Here is a 23774-nt window from a genome sequence, read left to right as displayed (position 1 = left end):
CGTCGTCTCTCGTTTAAATTATTTTATTGTTAAACGTTGTTAAAAACTATTATGATTGTTTATGTAGAAAAAGATGATAATTTTTATCGTTGAAAAGCAATTATCTCAAAATAAATTATAATAAATTATTTTAGTGTTCAGTTTCAATTCAAATGTCGCTAGTAGTGCGCGAAGGAAGCTGACTGTTAATTTCACATCTTTGTGGAACTTCATTGCGAAGGGGAGTTACTCAAGTAATCCGTGGTGAACGTCATCCGAGTTCGATTTTCCGCTGTAAAGTTTAAATCAGGTATTTTTGATGCCCAGTTTGATACATTATATACCAATAATATAAGAATTGATAATAATATCCATATTTCAGGAATAATGGATGGTTTCGGCGATAATTTCGATCAACCGGAGGTTGACCCAGCTGCAGAGTTCCTTGCCCGTGAACAAGATCAACTTGCAGGATTAGAAGATGAACTAAATCCTACACCCGTCCCTGCCGCCAATGGTAAATGCTCTTTGATTTACAATTAGAACTATTGATTTAAACATGAAGGGAGAGAAATATTTATTAAGTTGGTAACAGAATGTGAACGAAGTATATAAAATGATATCTCTGCTACAGGAGACACGCCTCTTCAAACGGATCATACTGGCAGTTTTGAGATGATTGACGGATTTGGGCAGCAAGATGGTTTCGATCAAATGGGGATGGGTGGAGGTAAGATTCCTGTCGGGTGTTCGTGGAGCTTGGTGGGGCTCATATGTGCGTGTAGAATTGCATACCATATATGATGGCGGTCATTCAATGATCTCCTTGGGGAAGAAAACTTGAGTTCGAATTTCATTTTAATTTTTTTATATAGCATGACAAGTTTTAATTGAACTGGCATGTTTTTACTCTAAGTTTGGCCTTGGCCTTCGTTTGTATTGTTTTAATTTGCCAGCCTGTTTTTGTGGCTTAATATTATGGATTATTGTTTCTTCAGAAAATGCCGTGCCTGAGGAATCTGGCCTCTCAGAAAATGATGATGGTAAGTTGTTGGTCTCTTGCCTTGTTGAATAGCTGTGTGTTTCGAAAGTTCGACTTCCCAGTATGACTTAATTGTCGTTTGTGTTATGGTCTTGATGTGAGTTATTTTTCAATGTTCTCTGTACTTAACAGTCGTTAGAAGAAACTTAAAGTAGTGTCTCCTTGTTGGTAGACTATTTTTTTATTGACTGTATCGTGTTCAATGCGAGTGGGTGGAAGTTTACTTTTTTAATATTGTTCCTTTTTGTCCAAGCTGCTCTTGGAACTGACACAGCTGTTAATCAACCGAGTAAGTGGGGTTTAGTCCTATTTTCTCTAATCTATTTTACCTGTCACTATCATATTGTAAACGTATAATATCCATCATAATTCACTGTAACCTGGTTTAGCTATATTCACTAGATTCTTACTTTTTACAAGCTTGTTAAAACGAGATCGTAGGTGTCAAGCAAGCTTGATGGTACAGTTTATGTGCGCATGGTGGATGTTAGTGCTGCTGAGATGTAGACTCTTGTGATCATATCGCACATCATGTCAAGATGTTGTATGAAAATAGTTAATACTTTTGATATTTTGAGGATTTTTTTACTTCAATAGATGAATAATTCTTCATTGCCTAAACTTATTAATAATGGTGATGTATGTTTTACTGTGTCCAAATGAGTTTAATTTCATCATTTTGAGGAATCAAACATCTCACTATTCTTGTTCAAAGTATGGATATAATATGACAATGGAGATGCTGCCTCAAAGAAATTGTTGATCTCAATTTAAAATAATCATTAAGTTGCACAGGACTGTTGATGTTAGCTAGCCATTTTCTTTGTATTGAAGCATTTAGTTAAATGACCAAATGGATCTGATGACTTTTCCATATCATACCAAATTTCTGATGAAAACTAACGGCAAACAAATGCATGGCATGCCTTTGGAACTATCCATGTTCTGTTTCTATAAACAGCATTTGCATTCAGTAATAACTCTTCCATTTCAAGGAAACCCACAGAACATTCGTTCAAATGGGAGTTAAATTTCTTGATAGTTCTGTCAACTTACTACGCTCAATCTATAGGTTGGACCACTACAGGAACTCTGAGGGGATCGGGTTGGTGGCTAGAGTGTTGGCCTCCCACCCGGCGTGCTCAGGTTCATATCCCGGCAGTGGCAGAGAATTTTCAGAGACTGCCCGATCCCTGCTTGAGTGTTGTGTGGAAGACATTTCAAGCGCAACACTCTGTCCGTCGCATGGGACGTTAAGCCGTGGTCCCCTTGGCACCTTTCGTTGACAGCAGGCTAATGCCAATGCCGGTTTCTCTACCCCTTCCCTCATGGTGCAAATGACCTAGCTGTCAGTCGCCCCCTCCAAATACCATAGGAACTCTGATTTTGTTGAGTGACTAGAAGAGCTTCTCAGTGGCATGAATCTTTATTAAAATGTAGCACTCTGTTCAAAAGTCCCTCATAGGTGGCTTAATCTGGCAAGGTGGTGGCCTTAATCAATGTTTGGCTTCACTCAAAGATGGGCTACCGTCAGGGTCGGTTCTAGACTTTTTAGTGTATGCGAACGACCAAACCTCAAATCAAACCCTCAGTCTTTAATATCCTTTTTTATAAATACTGAAAATTGGACTGAGTGCTTAGGCACCCATTTTTGCTTGGCACCCTATGCAGCCCCATACTTTGCTTACCACTTAAACCGGCCTAGGCTACTGTCATCCCATTGAGCTATCTTTCTTCAGTTGGGAGGCATTCCTTGAAAGAGTTCGCATCTTAATGTCCATGTTGCCATTCACAGTTCTGTAAAATTATGCCATCGTTAAGTGACTGAAAGTTGGGTTTGTAATAAGATTCTGGTAGGGAAGTTAAGAGCCATTAATTGAAGAAGTAGTGTTGTACTGTCCTAACTTGGACAAAGAATCATTAAAACAAGCACGCCTTACTTATCGCCATCTTTATTGTCTCACTCACATACAACAACCTTGTTCCCAGCAACCCCAACAATCGACCAACATCATGGCTGCCAACCTTAGGACACTACATCCCTTTTCTCCTTTCAGAGACATTCTTTCCCTTGCATAAATATAATGACGTGAACAAAACAAACAAATCCTTATACATGTTACAACAATGCACTTTTCAACTAAATAAAATTCTTCAGTCTACATAAATGAAAGTCTTTTACAAACTGGGCATTTGTTGAATAATGAATTAATAATGAACACATTAAATAGTGAATACATGTTAAATATTGAAGACATATTAAGTATTGAATACATTTCAGTGATCTACATAATATAATCCTGTAAATAACTAGGTTTATTATGTTCTCTCGTTGACCTCCTCAACTCTCCTGTTTTCCCTTCATTGTTTCTAGCCTTCACAGGACTAGGCTGTAAACACCTTCCCACATCTACTATCTCTTCCCTTGGTGTTATTTCATTGTAGTTCTCTTCTTTGCTCCCATTCTCCCTTTCCCTCTGAACATATGGTTTAACATGAGAAGTATTCCTTCTATAAGTTTTCCCTAGATTGTCCGAAATCAACACTGAATTTCCTTGACGTTCTATAACAGTCAGAGGATCCTGTCTAAAAGGAGTGGATAGTTTGTTTTCTCTAGCTTGTTTCATTAACACCACATCACCTGGTTCCACAAGACTAGGCTTTGCATGACGGTTTAAATCTGCATACAATTTACCTTTATCCTTCAACATTACCTCCCTGTCCCTAATTTCCTCATCTAACACCTGATTCTCCTGTGTAGATAACTGTAAATCTGGAATTTTTGACCTAATTTTGCGTCCAAAGAACAACTCTGCTGGTGGGCAACCTGTTACTGAGTGGGGAGTGGCTCGATATGAGGATAGGTATATCAGAAGTTCCTCTTTCCAGCGTTTCTTTGATGCACCAGCAATCCTTAACCTTTTCATAATGTTTCGATTTTGGCGTTCTACCGCTCCATTTGCCTGAGGCCAATATGGTGTAGCAAAATGATGGATAATATTTAAATCTTTCAGAAACTTTTGAAAACCTGTATCTTTAAATGATGGTCCATTATCTGATAACACTGACTTTGGCAAACCATACCGTGCAAACAAAACTTTTAATTTAGATATTAGTTTTTCAGCAGTGATGGACTTCATTATTTCCACCTCCAAATATCGACTGTACAAATCTAACACTACCAACAAATTGTCACCTGATGGCAAGGGGCCCAGAAAATCCAAACTAATATCTTCCCATGGTCGACTTGGCAATTCAGATCGTACCATTGGTTCTGGCGGGTCACTCCTAGCCACTAACTGACATTCATGACAGGACCTACACCACTTTTCAACATCCCTTAGCATATTTTTCCACCAAACCTTGGTTCTTAAAATTTGCTTCATACTAACAACCCCCATATGACCCTCGTGAGCTAATACCATTGCATGCTCCTGGAGAGTTTTTGGTAATACTATTCTTGTCCCCCTAATTAACAAGTGATTGATTTCACACAATTCATGTTTGATAAGCTCATAAAATCTTAATTCTTGAGGCCAATTGTCGCTTTGGAGACAATTTCTTATCAGTTTCAATTCGCTGTCCTGCTCAGAAGCCTTTTGAATTTGTTGTAAGGACATAGCATTTGGGATTGATGCCTCTACTAAGCACATCACCACCCTTTCGTCACTATCTGTTTTAGACTTTGGCTCATCTCGTATGCATAATAACCTTGACAAACAGTCAGCTATATTACTTTTTCCCGGCCTATATTTTACTTTGTAGCTATAAGCCTGAAGCCGCAAAACCCATCTTTCTATTCTGGCACTAGGTCTTGACTTAGGTCCATAAATAATTTCCAAGGGTCGATGATCTGTTATTAGCTCAAACTCCCTACCATACAGATAGAGGTGAAGCTTTTCACATGCCCACACTATCGCAAGAGCTTCTTTCTCCGTTTGAGAGTACCTTTTCTCTACGTCTGTTAGAGCTTTACTTATATATCTGACCACTCTAGGGCCTTCTGGTTTCAATTGCACCATTACTGCTCCCAATCCCACTGGGCTAGCATCGACGATTACCTGCAAAGGTGCTGTCATGTCATAGAAGTCTAACACAAGAGTGCCACTGATTAATTCTTTTAATTTTGCAAAAGCTTCCGCTTGTTCCTTTCCCCATGTGAAATTAACACCCTTTCTAGTGAGATACCGGAGAGGTTCTGTCACCGAAGAATAGTTATTGATGAACTTTGACACAAAATTTGTCAATCCTAAAAAACTTCTTACCTCCGATACATTCTCAGGGGCTCTAAATTCTTTGACAGCTTGCACATTACTCTCTGTGGGGCTAAAACCATCTGCAGATATGTTATGTCCCAAAAATTCTATTTCTTTTGCATTGAACCTGCATTTTCCTTTATTCAATGTCAAACCCTTTTCTTTAAAAGTTTGTAAAACCCTTTCTAGTCTGCAATCATGTTCAGCTTGAGACTTCCCAAATACCACCATATCGTCTAAAAAATGACATACCCCTTCACATTTTTGCAACACTTGTGACATAATTTTGTGGTACAATTCAGGAGCGCAATTCAGACCAAACATTAATCTTTTATATCTAAACAGACCAACACTGGTACAAAATGTGGTGATTGCCCGAGAGCTTTCGTCTAGCAGAATTTGGTGATATCCCCAAGTGAGATCCAACTTTGAAAAAACTACTCCTCCTCTTAGCTCATTAAGTAGTCCCTCAATCGTAGGCATTGGCTGACGTTCTCTTGTAATTGCCTCATTTACCCGGCGCATATCTACCACCAGGCGCCATTCATTTGATTTCTTCGGCACTATTTGGATTGGAGATACCCAAGGTGTGGGACCATCTACCTCTTCTATAATGTCCTTGTCTAACAAATCTTGGATTAATTTCCTTTCAACTTCTCTTAGCTGATACGGCATTCTCCGTACCGGCTGCGCTACTGGGTTAACATTAGTGTTTATTGGGATTTTAATGCTATAATCTTTCAATTTCCCAATGCCGGTAAAGACACTTTCATACTTTTTTTCCAAAAATGACCCCACTGACCTGACTTGGGCGTCTATTCCCACCTTCAAAAGTCCTAGATCAATAGAAGTATTTTTACTCAAGATTGAAATCGCCTTACCATCCATAACCAGGAATTCAACCTTAGGCACTATTCTATCAAGCACCGATACATCAGCCTTAAAAGCACCCAACACAGTCACAGGTTTATCAGAACCATACACATACAATCTTTGATTAGTTAAATATGAGATACACTTTACTTTCTCAGATTTCAGTCTTTCCCATTCCTCTTTGTCAATCACATTAACAGTAGCTCCTGAATCAATTAGGACGTCAGTTGGCACTGACCCAATTTTAACTTTTAACAAATCATGATTAACTTTAGAACCACCTTTAGCACTAAACGTATAACCACCCTTTACTCCACTACCAGAGCTTTCAGAATCACTTTCGTTGTCACAACTTATATTCCTCACTTTTCTCTTTGAGGGACTCGCTGCCCTAGACTTTATTTTGCTTGCTTTTGTTTTGCAACACTTTGAGAAATGCCCAATAAGACCACATTTATTACATTTCTTTTCCTTCGCTGGACACTCTTTGTCATTTGCGTAATGTCCTGTCAAACCACAACGATAACACTCGCCTTTCTTTGACGTCTTACGTTTACCTGAGTTACGTGACCACTGTTTATTCGCCGTGTGCATTGCATTCACCGCCACTTCTGAAGACATTTGTCTCGATTGCCTAGCAGTCAGCTCCCACCGGCGCGCGATGTCCATTGCCTTGGTCAATGTCAAATCTGAGGCTTCCGTGAGAAGTTTAACTCGAAGTTCACTGGAACAACACTTTGCAACGAGCTGGTCCCGGACAGCTTCCTCTGCTTGCTTCCCCTGCCAACCCGTATTTTGTATCTGCTGTCTCAGCCTAATCACGAATTCATCTACTGTCTCAGTATCACCTTGGCTTATCTGAGCGAACTTGTAACGTTCGTAGGGCGTGTTTACCTCCGCATCAAAATGTCTGTTCAGGATTTTGACCGCTTTGGCATACTCATCCTCCGGTCTTCCCGGTGATGCAACCGTTCCCGCGACACCGTCAGGAGAAGACTCGGCATAGTCCGCTGGGAGTGCAAAATAAATATCTTGCACCTCCGGTCCCGCATAATGTAACAGCATAGCCCGTTTTCTCGCTGCAGCGGAAACATTCTTCGACTCTGCCATCAGCTCGAATCCCCTTAACCACCTTCTCCAACGAACGCCTAATGTCGAAACGTCGCCGAAGGGATTAAACCTTTCGTATTCAAGGCCGCTGGCTGCCATTTCCAATCCGGACTCCCGTTGACGGAACGCGTTCTAAAGTTTTCGAATATCGCGACAAACCCACAGTTTACGCGAAACTAAGGAGTCCTTCCATTGAACGGAAATTTATCCTCGTCGCCAAATGTACTGTCCTAACTTGGACAAAGAATCATTAAAACAAGCACGCCTTACTTATCGCCATCTTTATTGTCTCACTCACATACAACAACCTTGTTCCCAGCAACCCCAACAATCGACCAACATCATGGCTGCCAACCTTAGGACACTACAAGTGTAACTTTTCAACCCTATTTCTAGCTCAAGATAATGTCTTTCTAAGAAGTAGCCAGCAAAGAGGTGGAAGTGGTGAATTCTGTCTACATTCTGAGAAGTTTTCCAGGTATCCCAGCTACATTTTTCTGTTGACAGTTTCGAAAGCCATCCTGCTATCGTCCTCAGGTTGAAGGTGAGAAGCTTGTAATTTTGCTGCCTTTTATAGTGCATTCCATCGTTCTGTTGAGTGCCGATTGGTGAGCACACTCTTCCACATGATGCTGATTGGGTAGGCTGGTCTCTGTTTAAGTTTTCTATCTTGTTTATTTCAAAGGCTTCTGTAATCTGCCTTGGATAGAAGCAGCTCTACTTACCAATATTTTTGGCATAAGGGTGTTATCCAATCAGTATTCAGCAGAACAACGGTAAGCATGATACGAGGCAGTGAAGTAATGAGCTTCTTACCTTAGACCTGATGCAAAAGCAGATGGCTTTCAAAACTGCTGTCACTGGCAACAGACAAACATGGTTGGAGCATTCGGAAAACTTCACTCATCTGTGTCATGGAAACCTTCGCAGGAATGTGTCTACATTCATTTTGAAAGCAAAATTTTGACCATATTCATAAGAGAAACGTCATGTAAATAACCTTTGACCATCTGTTTCTACAGTTTTTGCCCTTATTTAATCACTCACATGGTGCTTTAACCCTTAGGTGGGTTTTGAAAGGTGTGATTATAGTTTAATCCAGGCTAAGCCTCACACATCTAACTTCCCAGTAATCAGGGAATTAGTTCCTTTCCCTTAGCTACCTTGCACAATGAGCCGTTTTGTTTTTGGTTTCCCAATACTTCACCTAGATGGAATCATCAATCGGTAGCCCACCACTAAGTCACATTACCTCTGCCTTGGAATTCATGAATAGGTCAAATTTATTTTCATTCCTTAATAATTGTTTAAGTCAGTATTTGTGAATTTGATTAATGTCTAATGCATAATTCTTGATGGATAAAAAGCTTGTGAGTGCTGCACTTAAGTTAACTTATTAAGGGAGAGGTGAAGCTAAGATGGAAATTCGTTTTAGTTCCTTGCTGGCCCCATATATGGAGTTGCAACATGTGTGCATTTGCAATCTGTTTTAGAATTGTTAAGCTAATGATTACCAAAATTTATTGACCATGACAAATTCATTTCCTTTCCAAAGTATGGGTATGTATGTATGTCAGGGAATTGAATAATAATTTCATGTCTAATATTAGGAAAACCCTTATGGTTGTTTATCCATTTTTATATTTTATTTTGTTTTAAACATGAATATATTTGTGACTATGGAAAACTGTCATGTTTGAAAGCTTGATTGTGCTTGCATAATCTTTTCCATAAAGAACCTTTATTGCATTACAATGGTTATCGATCATGTGTTACACTTCTTAATCGATACTTGAAAGTAGAGGTGCACTCCAGTGAATTTTAAGGATTATTTTTTATTTTCCATTCCATATAATTAGTATACTGAACTAGACTTAGTTTAAAGCACTTCCCATTATGTGAGAGAATGTACAAAGCCTAAAGGGAAGATAGAGTGAAGTTCAGCGATACAATTAAATAGAATATTGCAATGCACGAAATTTTTTGCACCTCTATTCTGGTTACCAACACAACCAAAATTATTAAATTATACTTGCTGCGATTATATGTATTTAATTTTACTTTCAAGGAATGAAAGGTATCTCTTATGTTGGCTGTGATCCTTATCTTCAGTTTGATCTTAGAAAAAAAACATGCCATGAGAAAGAAAACCAGTTTTTTGTACAAAATAGTGGTGGCACAATTTTTGTTGGATCGCCTGTCTCTCACTTAATTTATTTAATGTGTTCCACTTATGTCATTTTTTTAGCTCTTGTCTGTAATGAATGGTATTATCTAAGTGCAAGATAATGCACAAAACGGGCTACAGTAGTGTTACAAGTCATTTGTAATACTTAGGAAATTTGATTTGCATTTGATTAATTATGTATGTATTGTGAAATGAGCAATATAATGGATTGAAAAGAAAACTGAGTCATTGGGCCAAGTGAACCCTGGATCCAGGCATTGTTGATTCCCAAGCGTACCACTTACATTATCTGGTTATTTGTTGTGAGGTGTGCTATTTAATATTTTCCCATTTGGCCTTCTATGTAGTTTGAAATCAATTAATTAGAATTATTCTTCTGTTTTCACAATCCCTCTAGTGACTACTTCTAAGATGTTTTTATATTATTTACTCTCTGTAATTTATTATGTTGTATGTATGTTATATTTTTCTTGGGTGTTGTCTATGGAGGTATTTTCTGCTCTTAGCTCCATGTCTTAATGAAGTCTTTCTCATTGTATTTTATCTTTAGGCCATGGTTATTCTTCCCTTATGTGTTTTAAGTCCTCAAAAAATCATACAAGTCTTAATCCTGTATTGTGATAATTCTTTGGTGGTCTTAATCTGTTATTTTTGGTAGTCCTAGCAGTAGTTGTAGCTGAAAATCATCATAGCATATTCATAAAATATTGTCAATAAGTCATAGGAATCCTTTTGCACTGGTACCGATAGGAGTTACATCCTCTTCATCTAGTCATACTTCCTATGCTGCCGCAAGAGGCTTGAATATTTAACCTAATTGTACCTTTTAGAAGGTTAATCTGGTGTTTGTATTCCAGAGTTCCAGCCTCCTGTGTCTGCCCCAGTGAAGAATGTCATTCGAGAGGAGCCCGAGAAGATCAAGAAGTGGAGGGAGGAGCAGAAGGAGCGTCTTGAACAAAAAGGTGAGTTCTCCATGTGGGTGGCACTTTTGATGGAAGATACATATCTGGCTTTACCCAAGGTTAGCTTGGGAAAATTCCTCCTGGATTTTACACCAGGCCAGTCTATGGAAATCAGTTTAATTCATAGGTAACTGACTACTCGGGATAAAATTTTTCAGCCATTGTAAAATACATTTGTCGCATTAGTAACAAATTGTCATAAGAGGCTCAGCCCACACGGTGCAACAAAGTGCGATGGGGAACATGCATGAAATTTGCTCATCATGCTACATAGTAAGTCTCATTGAATAGACAATTTTCTCACGAGTCCAAATATGTAACTCAAAACTCTCCTAGTCCTCCACAAACATCATTAAATGCTTATTAAAAGGGCTCGAATATCGCTTGATGTCACGTGACCTGAAACGCCTTCTGATGTCATCGCACAGTACACCATTCACTTTGCTAAGAGAGTAGAAGGGCAGAGTCTTGATTGCAATATATCGGAGTAAAAATCATCAACGAGCTTTGTAGAAGTTCCTCAAAGGACAAGTTGACTTAAGAGGGATTTAAGAAAGCACAATACATACGACAGTTTACTTTTGGTCGACTCCCTTATGGCAGCTGATTTTCTGAAAAATAGTGATAGCTTCCAAATCTCACCAAACAATCCCCATCATTTGTTTCAGTAGCGCTTTGGCAACAATGTGCTATTTGACATTGAAACAGCAATTATTTTTGCCAAATTTGCATTTTAACACCTGCATAGACGGATTTTCTATCCACTTCCTCAATCTGTCATCAGTGGATACCTTGCCGTGACGTCACGCTCCGATTATGTCGTGTTTTCAAGCAGCCGATGAAGATTAATTTTCATAGACTCATAACTCAGCTATAAAACATTGTTCATCCGCGAAAATTTCGGCGAGTATATTTGAGGTATGGACCTTCTTATTCTAGTACTTTGAAAAAATTGTGCATGTTCCCCATTGCAAACCAGTTGACTGCACGACTGTTTTGTGACCTTGACAATGTATTTGAGTTGGGAGGTGCACACAACATGTCTAGTTTTTGACGATTTCAAACCAGTCTGAAACCTGTCAATACCACTGTGGGCCTTTGGTTGGAGTTGCTTTGTAGACTTTAGTTGCACGAGACTGCGTTGTGTTTCGCTGGTCTTTTGATGGCTGTATGGTGTCAATCTCAACATGAGAGATCGAAAACTCAACATGAAGATCATTGGGGCAGTGGAGAAGCATGAAGTTTTTTACAACTAGAAACTATGTATCGTCTTTGGTTTTGATAATAGTTAACAATGTCTTCTCCATCTGAGTCTGACAAGGTAAGCACACATAGCCAAGCCAATGCCTTAAAAACAGCACGTACCGCACTAAATAAACATTCCACTGATTGCGTAATAGACGCAACTGATTCACTACCAGCCCTTTGTCAGTGTGCGGAAAGAAGTTTTGTTTCAGTTGGGAGCTGGTTGCAGACACAACTGGTTTCCAACTGTCGTCATAAAATAATTGCTCCTTGAGTGCTGGGCCTATGAAAGTGAAACAACAAAAAGCATTGTGGTACGTATTCAAAATGAGAATCAGATATTTTTACTTCTTCTTCTTTGATGTTTCTTCCTGTTAGGCATTAATGTAAAATGCCAGATTGAGAGCAGAGTTTTTTCATTGAATTTGGATCTGATTTTTATTATCCGGAAGACACAATTTTTAATCCCTCCCATTCCCCCTCCCAACTGTAACTGGAACCGCTCACTTCTAGTCTTCCCCTTCCCACCCCTAAAACTCTTCCTCCTCTCTGATCCTCCAGTATTTAAGGAATTGGCATGTAAAAATGTTTACTTGGCCAATGATTTAGTGAAATCATGGTCAGTGTTAACAAATCGATGTGAAATTTATTTCCTCCCTCAGAATCTAATTGATAAGGTATTTCTTAATTCATATATTCCTTGTTCTTGGGGTTACTTTTGTCCAGAGTGTCTAAATGTGAATATTTCTACTTCTTTTTAGATGCCAATGAGGAGAAGAAGCGTGAGGAGTGGAGGGAGGTGGCCAAGAAGGAGTTGGAGGATTGGTATCGCCACCATGAGGAGACCATCTCAAAGACAAAGGCTGCTAACAGGTGCGTCTTGTTGACAGTCGCTATTAATTCACTACATGCATTTTACCCATGTTCACCACCAGTGGCCTAACTAGGAATATGCTTTGGGGGGAATGGGAGGGCCTTGGGGGCGACCTCCCCCCTAACAACGGGAGGTCCGGGAAAATGCTTGAAATATTACATGCCTAGTAATACATTTTACATCATTTTTGCATTTAAAATTTAACTTTGAACAATTGCAGTTATTATGTGTCAAAACTAGATGATAGTTTTAAATATTTTTTTATTTCTCTGAGGCTTTGGGGGGGTGATCCATCCCCTTCCCCCCCCCCCCCACATAGTCACGCCACTCTTCACCATCAAAGAACCTGTCATGCAGTTTATTAAGAGACCCCTCTCCAGGCCCAAGTTAGGGTCCAGATGATCATGAATAGAAATGTACACGCTCCATGTTTCTCAGCTCCATTTTCACTTTTGCTTTGTTGCCCTCGCTTTAAATTTGGCAGTAACATGAGCTACTCTGAATAACTAACTGAAAAATGACTTTTTTTGATGAGTCTTAAAGTTAAATTGGAAACTTAATATTGATTTTTATTAGACTGAGCTGAGTTTACAAGTTAATGTTGTCCCGTGTTGGTTGTTAAGAAATGAATTGTAAAAAAATTCAAATCCATTTATTGACGAACTTTTTTAGACCCTTGCCCTTAAAAACGTTAATGTAATAATCAAAAGGAGAATGTAAGGAATTATAGAGGAATTAAAGATTTTTGCGAGGGAGAAGTCAATGAATTGAAATTTGCAACCCTGATATTGTACAATTAATATAAGCGAATCAAGTGAGTGAGTGGACTAAATCAGTGATTGTCACCATTGACTTCAATTCTCTGTATTTATCACGTGATTGACTTAGTGTCAGTAATAGTGAGACATACACCACTACTCCATCAAAGATCCCATCTTGCCTCAGCGGCTCCTTTTTCAAAAATGTTAATGTAGCTAATAGCAATTTCATCTTTTAATGCTTTCAGAGAATCGGCCAAGTAAGTTACCATTTTCTCACTTGAATTAGTTGAAAAATGCATGACATTGAGGTACTATTAAGTAAATACATATCAGTATTTCAGCAGAAATTTTTGCCAAGTGTACTCATTATATGCTCTTATTTCTGTAGCCAGTATGGTGTAATGTAGTTAATTTAGGAATTATGGATTATACACAGTGCTGTCGTTCGGAAAAAAAATTAGGTGGTACTTACCAAAAATTGCCTACTGCTGAACATGTATTATACATCCGGCCGCGATTGAATGTGGAACTCTAACTCTTACATTAGTTCCAAGTTGTACCACGAGATAACTCTTAACAAGTAAATAATCATTTCCGATTTTTCTTTCTGAAATCAATTGGACAATTTACAGTAGGGCTGTTTTTTACAGATTTAAGAAGGTAGTTTAACTGGTATGCTAATAAAGAGTGGATTTTAAGGGGTAAGCCGTACCAGCCCAACTACAGCACTGATTATACAGAATGTTGTATTGATACATTTTCAGCAATCTTGTTATTCTTCGTGCATGTGTTATTTCTTCATTCATTATGTATGTATTCATTGAATCATTTTTTTTATGTGTCTGGCCTGCCTAATTGTATGTTTATGTCTGAAAAGTGAATGATTTTATTTTAATATCTATGATGAAATACGCTCCTTTTTTACATATTGGCATTTAGTTATAGTGGAAATAACCCAATTCTCTTTTAAGGCTCTTGTCACTTATAGACTCTGCACACAAGCTGGGTGACCCCAATCTGATAGTCTGTAGATGTTAAACTGCTCACAAGAAGTTAATTGCGGTCCAATTTTTGTGAATGCGTAGCCTGTTGTATGTAATGAATGCTGGTAATCACCCAATTTGGATAAATAATCACAATCATCAGAGCCAAATGACAAAGGTTTTCCCTTGATTGAGGATACTTGTAATTTTGCATCATTTGTGTTTCTTTATCAGCAAGTGCGTGTTGTGGTATAAATACAGCTAACACTGAACACATTTTAAGTTTTCTTTCCTAAATTATCCATTTTCATAGCTTCAATTCACCTTGTATTTCCCTCATTCCTCCATTAATTGAGGATCCTTTCAATTTCCCATCATTTCTGCATGATGCAACACATGGAATCGTTGGTTAATTAATAACTGTTTAGTTGTGTATGACAATATTCGCGTTTTTGCAGTGAAATATGAGTTTGATAAAAGTTTAACCACTCCTGAAATAACAAAGTTTGTAAAAAGTAGAGTTACTCCTGGTGAAAGTGTTGAAGGTATTGATTTAACAAAATATCGTGAGTCTCGTTGTTTAACTCCTAGATTATTATCTTATCAAAGTAGGAAATTTGATTGTGGTGGTGTACCAGATGCAGCAATTGTTGCTACTCATAAAGATATTGATAATGTGAAAGTGTACAATAAAATTCCAAAGAAAGTTATTTTGAAGATATATCCTGGCTAGAATATTTAATCAGCTACTTGATTTAGATGGTATGAATATAGCTAATGCAGCATACAATGTAATGAGATTTCCATCCTAACATAACCATTTTCTTATCTTCAATTCCCCTTTTTCAAATTCTTGCCATTTATTTTAATAGGGATTTGGCTAAAATTAATTCTATTTATATATAACTATAGTAGACTTAGTACTCGATAGATGGTATATCAGATGATGGTATTAGTAGAGTATGAGAAGGTGTCGATATCTAATAGATGATATATCATTTTATATGCTAGTGGAGGTATGTATTTGTAATTGTTTCCAGAATCCTGTTATTTGAATTAATTTTAAATCAAATGGATGCATGTTCATAAAAGCTTGCTGAAATGAGAGCTAATAGGGTGGATTCCTATTATTTTTTTATTGCCTAAATCAAAAGATTATTACTCCTGGAGTACGTATTTCAGGCTTTTAGATTTTTAAATAACGATATCTATTTTTCGCGATTAAATGAAAAGTGGAAATTTTCAAGCGCGCGAAAATGCGACTGGTAAGTATGAATGCCGGGAAAACTCCATATGACGTCGTTCTCGGTTCCCGCTGCTGCAAGTGAGGTGACCTTGGGGTGAGGCTTTGAGCGCTGATACAACACAGGACGCTAGCAGGTAGCAGAGTACCATGCTAGCTGGTAGCGCTTGGCTTAGATAAGGATTAATAATACCTTATCAAACGAAGAAAACTTTCCGACCTTAGCCAGTTTTAATAAGTGATTATTAAGACATGTTTGCCTGAGCTCTGTGCCTCATGCATGCATTGGTAATCTCAGATGATATAAAACTCCTATCTACTTGTGTAGAAACTAGGTCCCTGTGACGTCACGTGGAGTGGGATCGCATGGGCGCCAATCTGGCCTTTTTCAAATGAGGATAAAATTGACCCTTGCTATTAGTCTAAACTGGTATTTCTACAACCAAATAATTTTTATGTTATGAATACACTGATGGTGGGTAACAAATCGCAATCAATGCCTTTCGTTTTCTTTGATGAAGGAAACTACCCTATTATTTTATTTGCATCTTAACTTTTTAAATTAGGTAAATGGTCATGAAAATTGCTAGGTTGTACCTTCTAATTTATATTTTGTGAACAAGGAAGTCATTAAGTTTTAGATTGAATAATTCTTGGAGTATAGGTCATATATAATGCAAAGAAGTTGTTAGCCAACATTTCAGTTTATTTAAAACCTTCATCAGTTAGTTTTGCACATATTTATTAACCACTTTGTTTTTGCACACATGTTTGACCTATATGTACAGTGAGTCTTCGTTTAACGTCACTTACCGTTCCTGAAAAATGTGACGATAAAAGAAATGACGTTAATTGAAGCATAATATCCCATAAGAAACAATGTAAAAAGTGAATATAGGCTCGTAGACCTCACAATTCCTACGCAAAAAAATTTTAGCGTATCATATAGGGGGCATTTTTTACAATGGGAATGCCAAACTATGGCATAAATACGAGTACCTGTCTTCATCGACGACAATAGCAGCACTGACGTAAATCCTTCTCCATTTTTGTATCTTCCCGCATTTGCTTTTCGGCTTCGCTATGGTGGTCGCCCGGGCGATCGTCGCCTGGGCATCATCATCGCTGATACATCATCGCAGTTACAGGAACCAAAATTATTGTGAACACGCCGAAAAAAGTGACGACAAAAGCTCCGAGTTCTACACGGAAAAATTCCTTGAAATCACTTTTTAGGTTCCTGAAAGCCATTATGTCAAGTAAAACGTTGCCCACCTGCCTAAGAATTCATTTAGCAGAAAATTTGCTAAAACCATGATCACAATTAACAATAAACACACAGTTTTACACTTCGTTTAGACTGACTGTATTACCGCCCACCAAACGAATAACCTGCAACGCCCGCCGCTTCGCGTTTTTTTCTCGCGCGAAATTTAAAAGCCTTGACGTTATCGCGAAGCGAAGGTGCGATAAACGAGTGATGGTCTCAAAATTTTCGTGACGTTATCGCGAAATGACGTTAAACGGGGTGACGTAGAACGAGGACTCACTGTACTTCAATAATTATATAATCATTAATTAAATGAGGTCAAGATAAGAGAAAAGAGAAAATCTAATTAAATTTTAGCTGACTATGGAAGTAAATACAGTAAACTCTTGATTTTACGAAGTCAGTGGGACCGGAAAATTGGCACTTCGTAAAATCGAGTTTCGTAAATTCAAACCTTTTTCATAAGTCACGAAAAAAATGTTCGCTTTTGTTTCTTCCGCCGTTTTTTGTCTTTAGTGGTCTTATTTAAATGTTTTCGGTGGTTATTCTCGGTATAACTCATAGAAAAGGCTTTTTGCTATCGATTTATGATGTGAAAAATCGTTAAATAATTATACCACCATAAAATTCCCATTTCTTGTTCATACTTCAACATCAACGATCGCTAAAGAAATTCCCGACCAGTTTAGAAAACGTAATCAAATAATGAATTGCAATGTTTATTATAAGAATTTACAGTAATAAATTTGTGGTTAGGAGCCAATAGCTACTATTAAGTATGCAAAAGATAGATATTTGTTTCTGACACCCACGGAATTTTAGCGGCAGCCGGCCTAACCGCCATTTATGTCGCCCTCTATCGCTCAGTGACGAGAAAAAAAGAAAAACAAGGGTCTTAGCCCGTTTCCAAAATAACCTTCGTAGATTAATATTTCGAGTTACTTCGTATTTTCAGCAGAATGTGCTCTATTTTCACTGAGATTCAATTACGATCATAAATAACGTAGGATGTGATTATCTTCTGGCGAATATTTGCAGTAAATAGGGAACTTGCATATATTTCAGATATAATCAATAGCCCCAAAATTATATAAAAATATATGTTTGCATACCTCGGTGAAAGTTTTTTTATTATTTTATGACGTGGTTTGCGATATTTAATGCATCAAAGTTCACGAAAATTTTCAAATTCAAGTGAGAAGCGAAAACGCCCGATGATTGGCTGGTAGAAAAGTGACGTCATAGTTCAGTACGAGGCACGGCGGCACGGGTTGCATAATTGAATACATGCGACGGCGTGGTTATGATTCATTTACTGAAGTGCAGACGTATCGGAGTTGTTCATTGTGACTTCCTATTTCTCCTCCATTGAAAGCGATAGATTGCGTAAAGATGAAGGCATATGGTTATTCTTACGCTGATCCTAGCAAGCTTCCTGTTACTGATTCCATCATGATAACAGGGTATTTTAGTGAAACTGTAGACTTCGTCGGCTCGGAAAGTCGATGCCGAGAAATGGAAAGGTAGCTGATGTGCATCTGTAATGTTTTATAGTTCATAACAAAGTGAGACTTGCGTATAATATTGGCGAAAGCGTATACTCATGTGAAATGTGTATTCTTTTGGCAGTCCGGTAGAGTCTTATGGTGAACTTATTTCCACCTCGAAGCTGTCGATGATACTTTCAACTTAAAAATACCTTGCCTGGAGGGCGACAGGAAGCTCTGAGGAAGCCAGACTATCAATGTTTCAATTAAGTAGCGATAATATAGACGAACTTCCAACACAATCTACCATCTTGTGACTAAAAACCCCGAAGCCACTTCCTATTCTGCAGAAAGAATCGGTCAATCGCACTTCGATCAATATAATAAACACAACGTCTTCAGGTGTTAATAAGTTACTTTTGAAATGAAATACTTCCTAAATTAGCATTAAAATCTGCATGTTTTCCAAACAGAGTCTTTAATACATTTTGGGAGCTTTTCTAACGATATATCTGAAACCTACGCTAAAGGCGAGCTCATCGTCATTGCGCGATCTGTTGTCACTTAAAAATTCCGTATCGGAAATCCTAGAGGGATGACTTTCGACGATGACCGTGATCACCTGCACTCTCACTATCACTGGAACCCGTGGTGAAAATATCATCCCAATCCAATTTCTATTTGGTTTTAACTGGGGAAAGAGCAACATAAAACTGCGCATTCTTTGGGCAACTTTGGGTTTGACTTTCCCTCAAACACACCATTTCCCCTGTGGTGCACATCAGTCCTATCTTTATACGATGGCCTGACAACCTTTAAATGGATCCTTGGTTTATCCTGACAACCAACTAAATGGAAATTGCTGATCCACACATGTCCATTCTTATCTCCATAGTTTCCAAATCAAAGGCAGCGGAACATTCCTCTTGTGACTCAACTTTTTTTTTGAAAAGCAAGCAACGGCGTAGAATAAAATCAAAGAATGCTGCGATTCATTTTTTGTGACCACCTCTGGATTCCATTCTTTTTCCATCTACAACTTCCTTTATCTTTCGGGGTAAACCATGGGACAAGATAATGTTAAAATATTTTCATTAATTTATAACAAAATATAAGTTCGAAAAATACCCAAAAGCCATTTTATTAATCCGCACTGATGAGTGTAAATTAATGTGGAAGATTAATGCTGTAAACGTAGTAGTTTTCCTTAGGTTGAGTTGCAAAGTTCATGAAGTTGACAAAACGGCTAATTTTTCGGTGCGCGGAGTCATTTATTGCACTGAGTGTGTCTACATTTTTCAATTTTTTTGTAATAAAATAAATCAGAATTTAGGATAACATTTCCTTTAAAATGACGTATAGTTCATTATTATAGCATGTAGTGAAGCCAGGATATAAATTTGCAAAGTACAGCGGCACATCATTTTGACGCCGACAGTAGAAGAAAACGCTGTCTTCTTGGCTGGCACTCGAATGCATGAGGATCAACGTTGCTCTATATTTTCATATTTCCTCCCTTGATTTTAAACATCATGGAATTTTCTATGTCCTTCCGTAACTGAAATTTGACAAGTGCCTTAATAATTTGAGTCCATCGTAACGATCGTAACCATCGAGAAACACCTATCTCGATTTTTGTTCGGAAGTTGAGTTTTTATTCTACGGCGGCCGATTTATCGAATGTTATTCAATATATGTTTCAAGTTATTCTGTCAATGAAATATGGAAATATTATTAATATTAAAGTTATCTTCGGTCAAATAGCACACGGGTTTATCATACTCTTATTTTTCCGAAACGCTCATCCCGACAGACGGCATGCATCGAGGCTTTTCTTCTAATTTCCTCCGTGGGAATGCAGACGAAATTATTTTCTGGGGTGTTATTGCACAGAGGAACAATGCACCACTTGTATGTTTTCCTTATTTCACCCATGTTCTCCTTTAAACGCAACGTGGCTCTTCCAAACCTGCAGTTACTGGGCTTGGATCTTGGACTCGTACTGAACTATGACGTCACAGCCAAAGATTAGTGGGGGCGGTATTTTTTAGCCCGCGAAACTCGGGCGACTTTTGGGAGTCATTTTCTAGGGTATAAAGTGAATTTTAAGCGGAAAAAAGTATATTGCTGTACTAAGTGTTTACTGTAGTATATCAGCATACTGTTTATAAAAAGTATGCAATTTCCCTATTCTGTTTGAGTTCTCCGTCCGACTACTGTGTTCCATCATCTTCGCAGACGTTGCCATAAAAGACTTAATTCTTCATCAGGACTGTATTCTTCATACCGGGTGTGAGGTGATCTGTTCATATAGTATGTTTCTCTCCTTTTATGCCGACAGGAGCAAGGTTCCAACCGGAAAACGACAGGAGAAACATCTTACAGTATCGGAGAAATATAGATAGAAACGTTATTATCCACATTGATTGTTTTCCTACAAGAGACGTTTTATCATTTCTCAACGTGGTTAAGTATTGGTTCACTAGCGTGAATTCCCAAAAAATGACACGCAAAAACCTGTACCGTCACCTCATTTAGTTTTCGTGTTCCTTTCTCCGCCGTATTGAAAGTTATGCAAAGGATCATTGACATAGAGAAAAGATTTTCTTAGTTTTAGCACTAAAAATAGTCGCGCCATAATCGTAAATAAATATAGTGTGGAAAGAGCAAAGAAAATAATTTCAATTGAAAAGTCAGCTGAGAAGAAGAGAGACAAATATAAGCGCGGCACCATTTTCCCGATAGTGGAAGATACTTCTTCCGCCTCTCTCCGGTGAATAACTTCCCCCAGTTGCAGGTAAAGATGAACCATGCCCTTCTCCACAATCGGGGAACGTTCCCAGTGGGTGGGGTGAATAAGAGTGGGATGGGGATTGCCTTGAGGAAGAAGTGTGGTCATCACAAGGACTGGTGAAGGGGGCAGGACAAAGAAGGGTGGGGAAATGGCCTTCAGCTCTGCCTCAGTCTACTTTTGGGGGCCGTATGTATTTTTTTGCGACGCACACAAGCTCAGTCACCTTAGGGAGGGAGTGAATGGGAAATGCTGGGGAAGGAGGGGTTTGGGATGCGTAAGGTGGGTGTCAGCAAGATCAGCCAAAGGCGGCAAGAGGGAAGGGACAAAGGCTTTTGAAAGACAGAACCCCAGCATGGGAGAACGGGGAAGCGCGTGAGAAGAAAGTTCATGGTTAGACTTGGAAGTGCGTCTTCATTACGAGAAGCCTGAAATATAAATTGGCGGTAAATATAGCCCAATACTTAAGATATTTAAGTTGTTCATTCACAAAGGCCAATATATACACGAAAAGATATTATGGCGCGGATTGCATGTATCAACGTCCATTTCGGGATGAGATTAATTTCTGTTCCCATTTATAAAAGTAGCAAATAGATTTGAAAGAATGATAATCATGAATAAAAATATCTAAATCGATATCCAAACGCACATGAGCAAAATAGATGAATGTATACATACCGATCCATCGCAAGTAATACCGCTCAAGCTTCTTCTGGTACAGGACTTTAAAATATTGGATAATGCCTTGGTCCAAGGGCTGGGACTTGCTAGTCGAGTTCGCGGGTAAAAAGAGGACTCGAACATTAGCCAATTATCAGATCCTCCACGTATTTATGAACGGTGGCATTATCCATTATTAAAACAATTTTGCTGTTCTCTCCAGCAATTTTTCTCTGTAGACGTATAACCGTTTGCTGGAAAATTTCTCGGGTCATCCAGCTGTTTTTATTTGCATGGTAAAAAACGGGGAGGGCTTCCAATTTTACATGCATGGTAGCACCGTGGCCTTTCAAATTTCCCAATGACATCGGGCTTATTTTGTCCGTGCCCGTTAGGTTGACGCACAGCCCCACCGTAACACGCACTTTACTCTTTTTCCCCCCATGGCACCTTTGCCCTTTGAAACCCAGGATTGCGTCAGGTAATGCATTAAAAATAGCCCAGTTTCAGGGGCCAGCGAGGGTGAGCTCGTCGAGGAAAGGGTCCCGGATTAGGGACCCTTCGAAGTGCTTCGGCGAAAAGTAGTCAAGTAGTCTTCGTTGTACGTTCACAGCAGTGCAAAGGGTTAATTAGGGGTGTACGAAATACTCCGCGCGACCTTCCTGGCATGTTAAACTACGAATTATTGTCGATGCTATGTTTACGAACAGGCACGTAAATAGGGGTATAATGTCAGCCGCGATATTTTAACTGAACTCCTACTCCCTCTAAATTCCCAGTGAGGTTTTTGGCGACCCATTTCTCTCCAAAGTTGCATTATCATTTACGATTTCGCACTTTTGATGGACCACAGTTGGAAGCGCTGATTTTTTAGCTACTTACGCCGGCGTAACTAGTTTTGTTGACAAATTTTTCGCCGTAGTTCGTATAAACGAATGCCATTTGTTCCTAGGGACCGAGCCGAGGTTCGTAAATTCAAAAAATTTCGTAAAATCGAAACTTCGTATAATCGAATAGCGCCATGTATTTAGCATAGGCTTTTCACCGGGACCGCAATATCACTTCGTATAATCGAAAACTTCGTAAAATCCTGCTTCGTAAAATCAAGAGTTTACTGTATGTACATTAGGGCTGACTAGCAAATATGTATTCATAAGAATTATTTATCTTTTTTTGACATCTCTTTTTTAATCGGTAGAAGAGCTAAGTAAGTTGGTGGTTGTATGTGATGCTGTTTGTTAGTTTTATTGGTAGTTGCTGATACTGCTTCTGAGTTACATGCCTGCATATTTTATTGTAAAAATCAAACTTAAATTTGGCCATAGTACACTCTTGTTTGATTGATTGCATGATCATTTGCGCATGTTAAAAGGAATGCGGAGAAGCTGTTTGTGGCCGAGACTGATGCAATGGAGCCAGGGACAGAGTGGGAGAGGATTGCCAAGCTGTGCGACTTCAACCCGAAGTCAAGCAAGTCCAGCAAGGACGTGTCGAGGATGCGCTCGATAATCCTACAGCTGAAGCAAAGCCCACCAATGGTGAAAACATAAACTCATGAACAATTGGCACGGGTGTGACCTGTTAGTGGAAGAAGGTGGTCATTAATGGAATAGATGCAACCTCTAATGTTTGTTGATTGTAACCGTGAGAATGTGAAATGTCTCATGTTCATTATACATAATTGTTTTTGGTATTAAGAAGACCTTTTGATGCAGTGATTATTATAACCAGTGTTATTTATTTGGATTCAAAACATAAGGCATTCCAAGTATATGTTGCAATAACCTCAGTAAATACTTCTCAAGTTGTACCATATACAACTGTAGAGTTTTTTTTGTATCTATAATGTATTGAAAAGTATGTATTTAAATCAGATTGGTATCTTTAATTGAAACTTACCTCTGGTAATGTTTCTTGTTAAATTATATAAAATGCTTTCTAAAACAAATTGTGTTATTTTTTATGTTGAAATTGTTCTAGATCATTAGGTAAATATGTTTCAGATAATGGAGGGCTGGTCGAGTTGACCAGTGTATCTGTTTTTTAT

General features: G+C 38.4%; 1 protein-coding gene across 6 annotated transcripts; it reads left to right on the top strand.

Annotated features, from left to right (window-relative positions):
- Positions 1 to 180: 180 nt before the first annotated feature.
- Positions 181 to 23675, top strand: LOC124162003 (clathrin light chain). Of its 6 annotated transcripts, XM_046538311.1 has the most exons (9): positions 181 to 289; positions 362 to 496; positions 614 to 709; positions 978 to 1022; positions 1275 to 1310; positions 10306 to 10410; positions 12417 to 12528; positions 13536 to 13547; positions 23100 to 23675. In XM_046538311.1, the coding sequence occupies exons 2-9, from the start codon at positions 367 to 369 to the stop codon at positions 23275 to 23277; spliced, it is 714 nt and encodes a 237-aa protein (XP_046394267.1). In that variant the 5' UTR covers positions 181 to 289; positions 362 to 366; the 3' UTR covers positions 23278 to 23675. The 6 variants fall into 6 exon arrangements, with proteins under 6 accessions (XP_046394267.1, XP_046394271.1, XP_046394269.1 ...); XM_046538315.1 differs by lacking the exon at positions 978 to 1022; XM_046538313.1 differs by lacking the exon at positions 1275 to 1310.
- Positions 23676 to 23774: the final 99 nt, after the last annotated feature.

The sequence above is a fragment of the Ischnura elegans genome, chromosome 7, assembly GCF_921293095.1.
Source record: "Ischnura elegans chromosome 7, ioIscEleg1.1, whole genome shotgun sequence".
In the NCBI taxonomy this organism is placed as follows: domain Eukaryota; kingdom Metazoa; phylum Arthropoda; class Insecta; order Odonata; family Coenagrionidae; genus Ischnura; species Ischnura elegans.
Note: the sequence above shows the minus strand (reverse complement) of the source record. Positions and strands in the feature narration are given on the sequence as shown.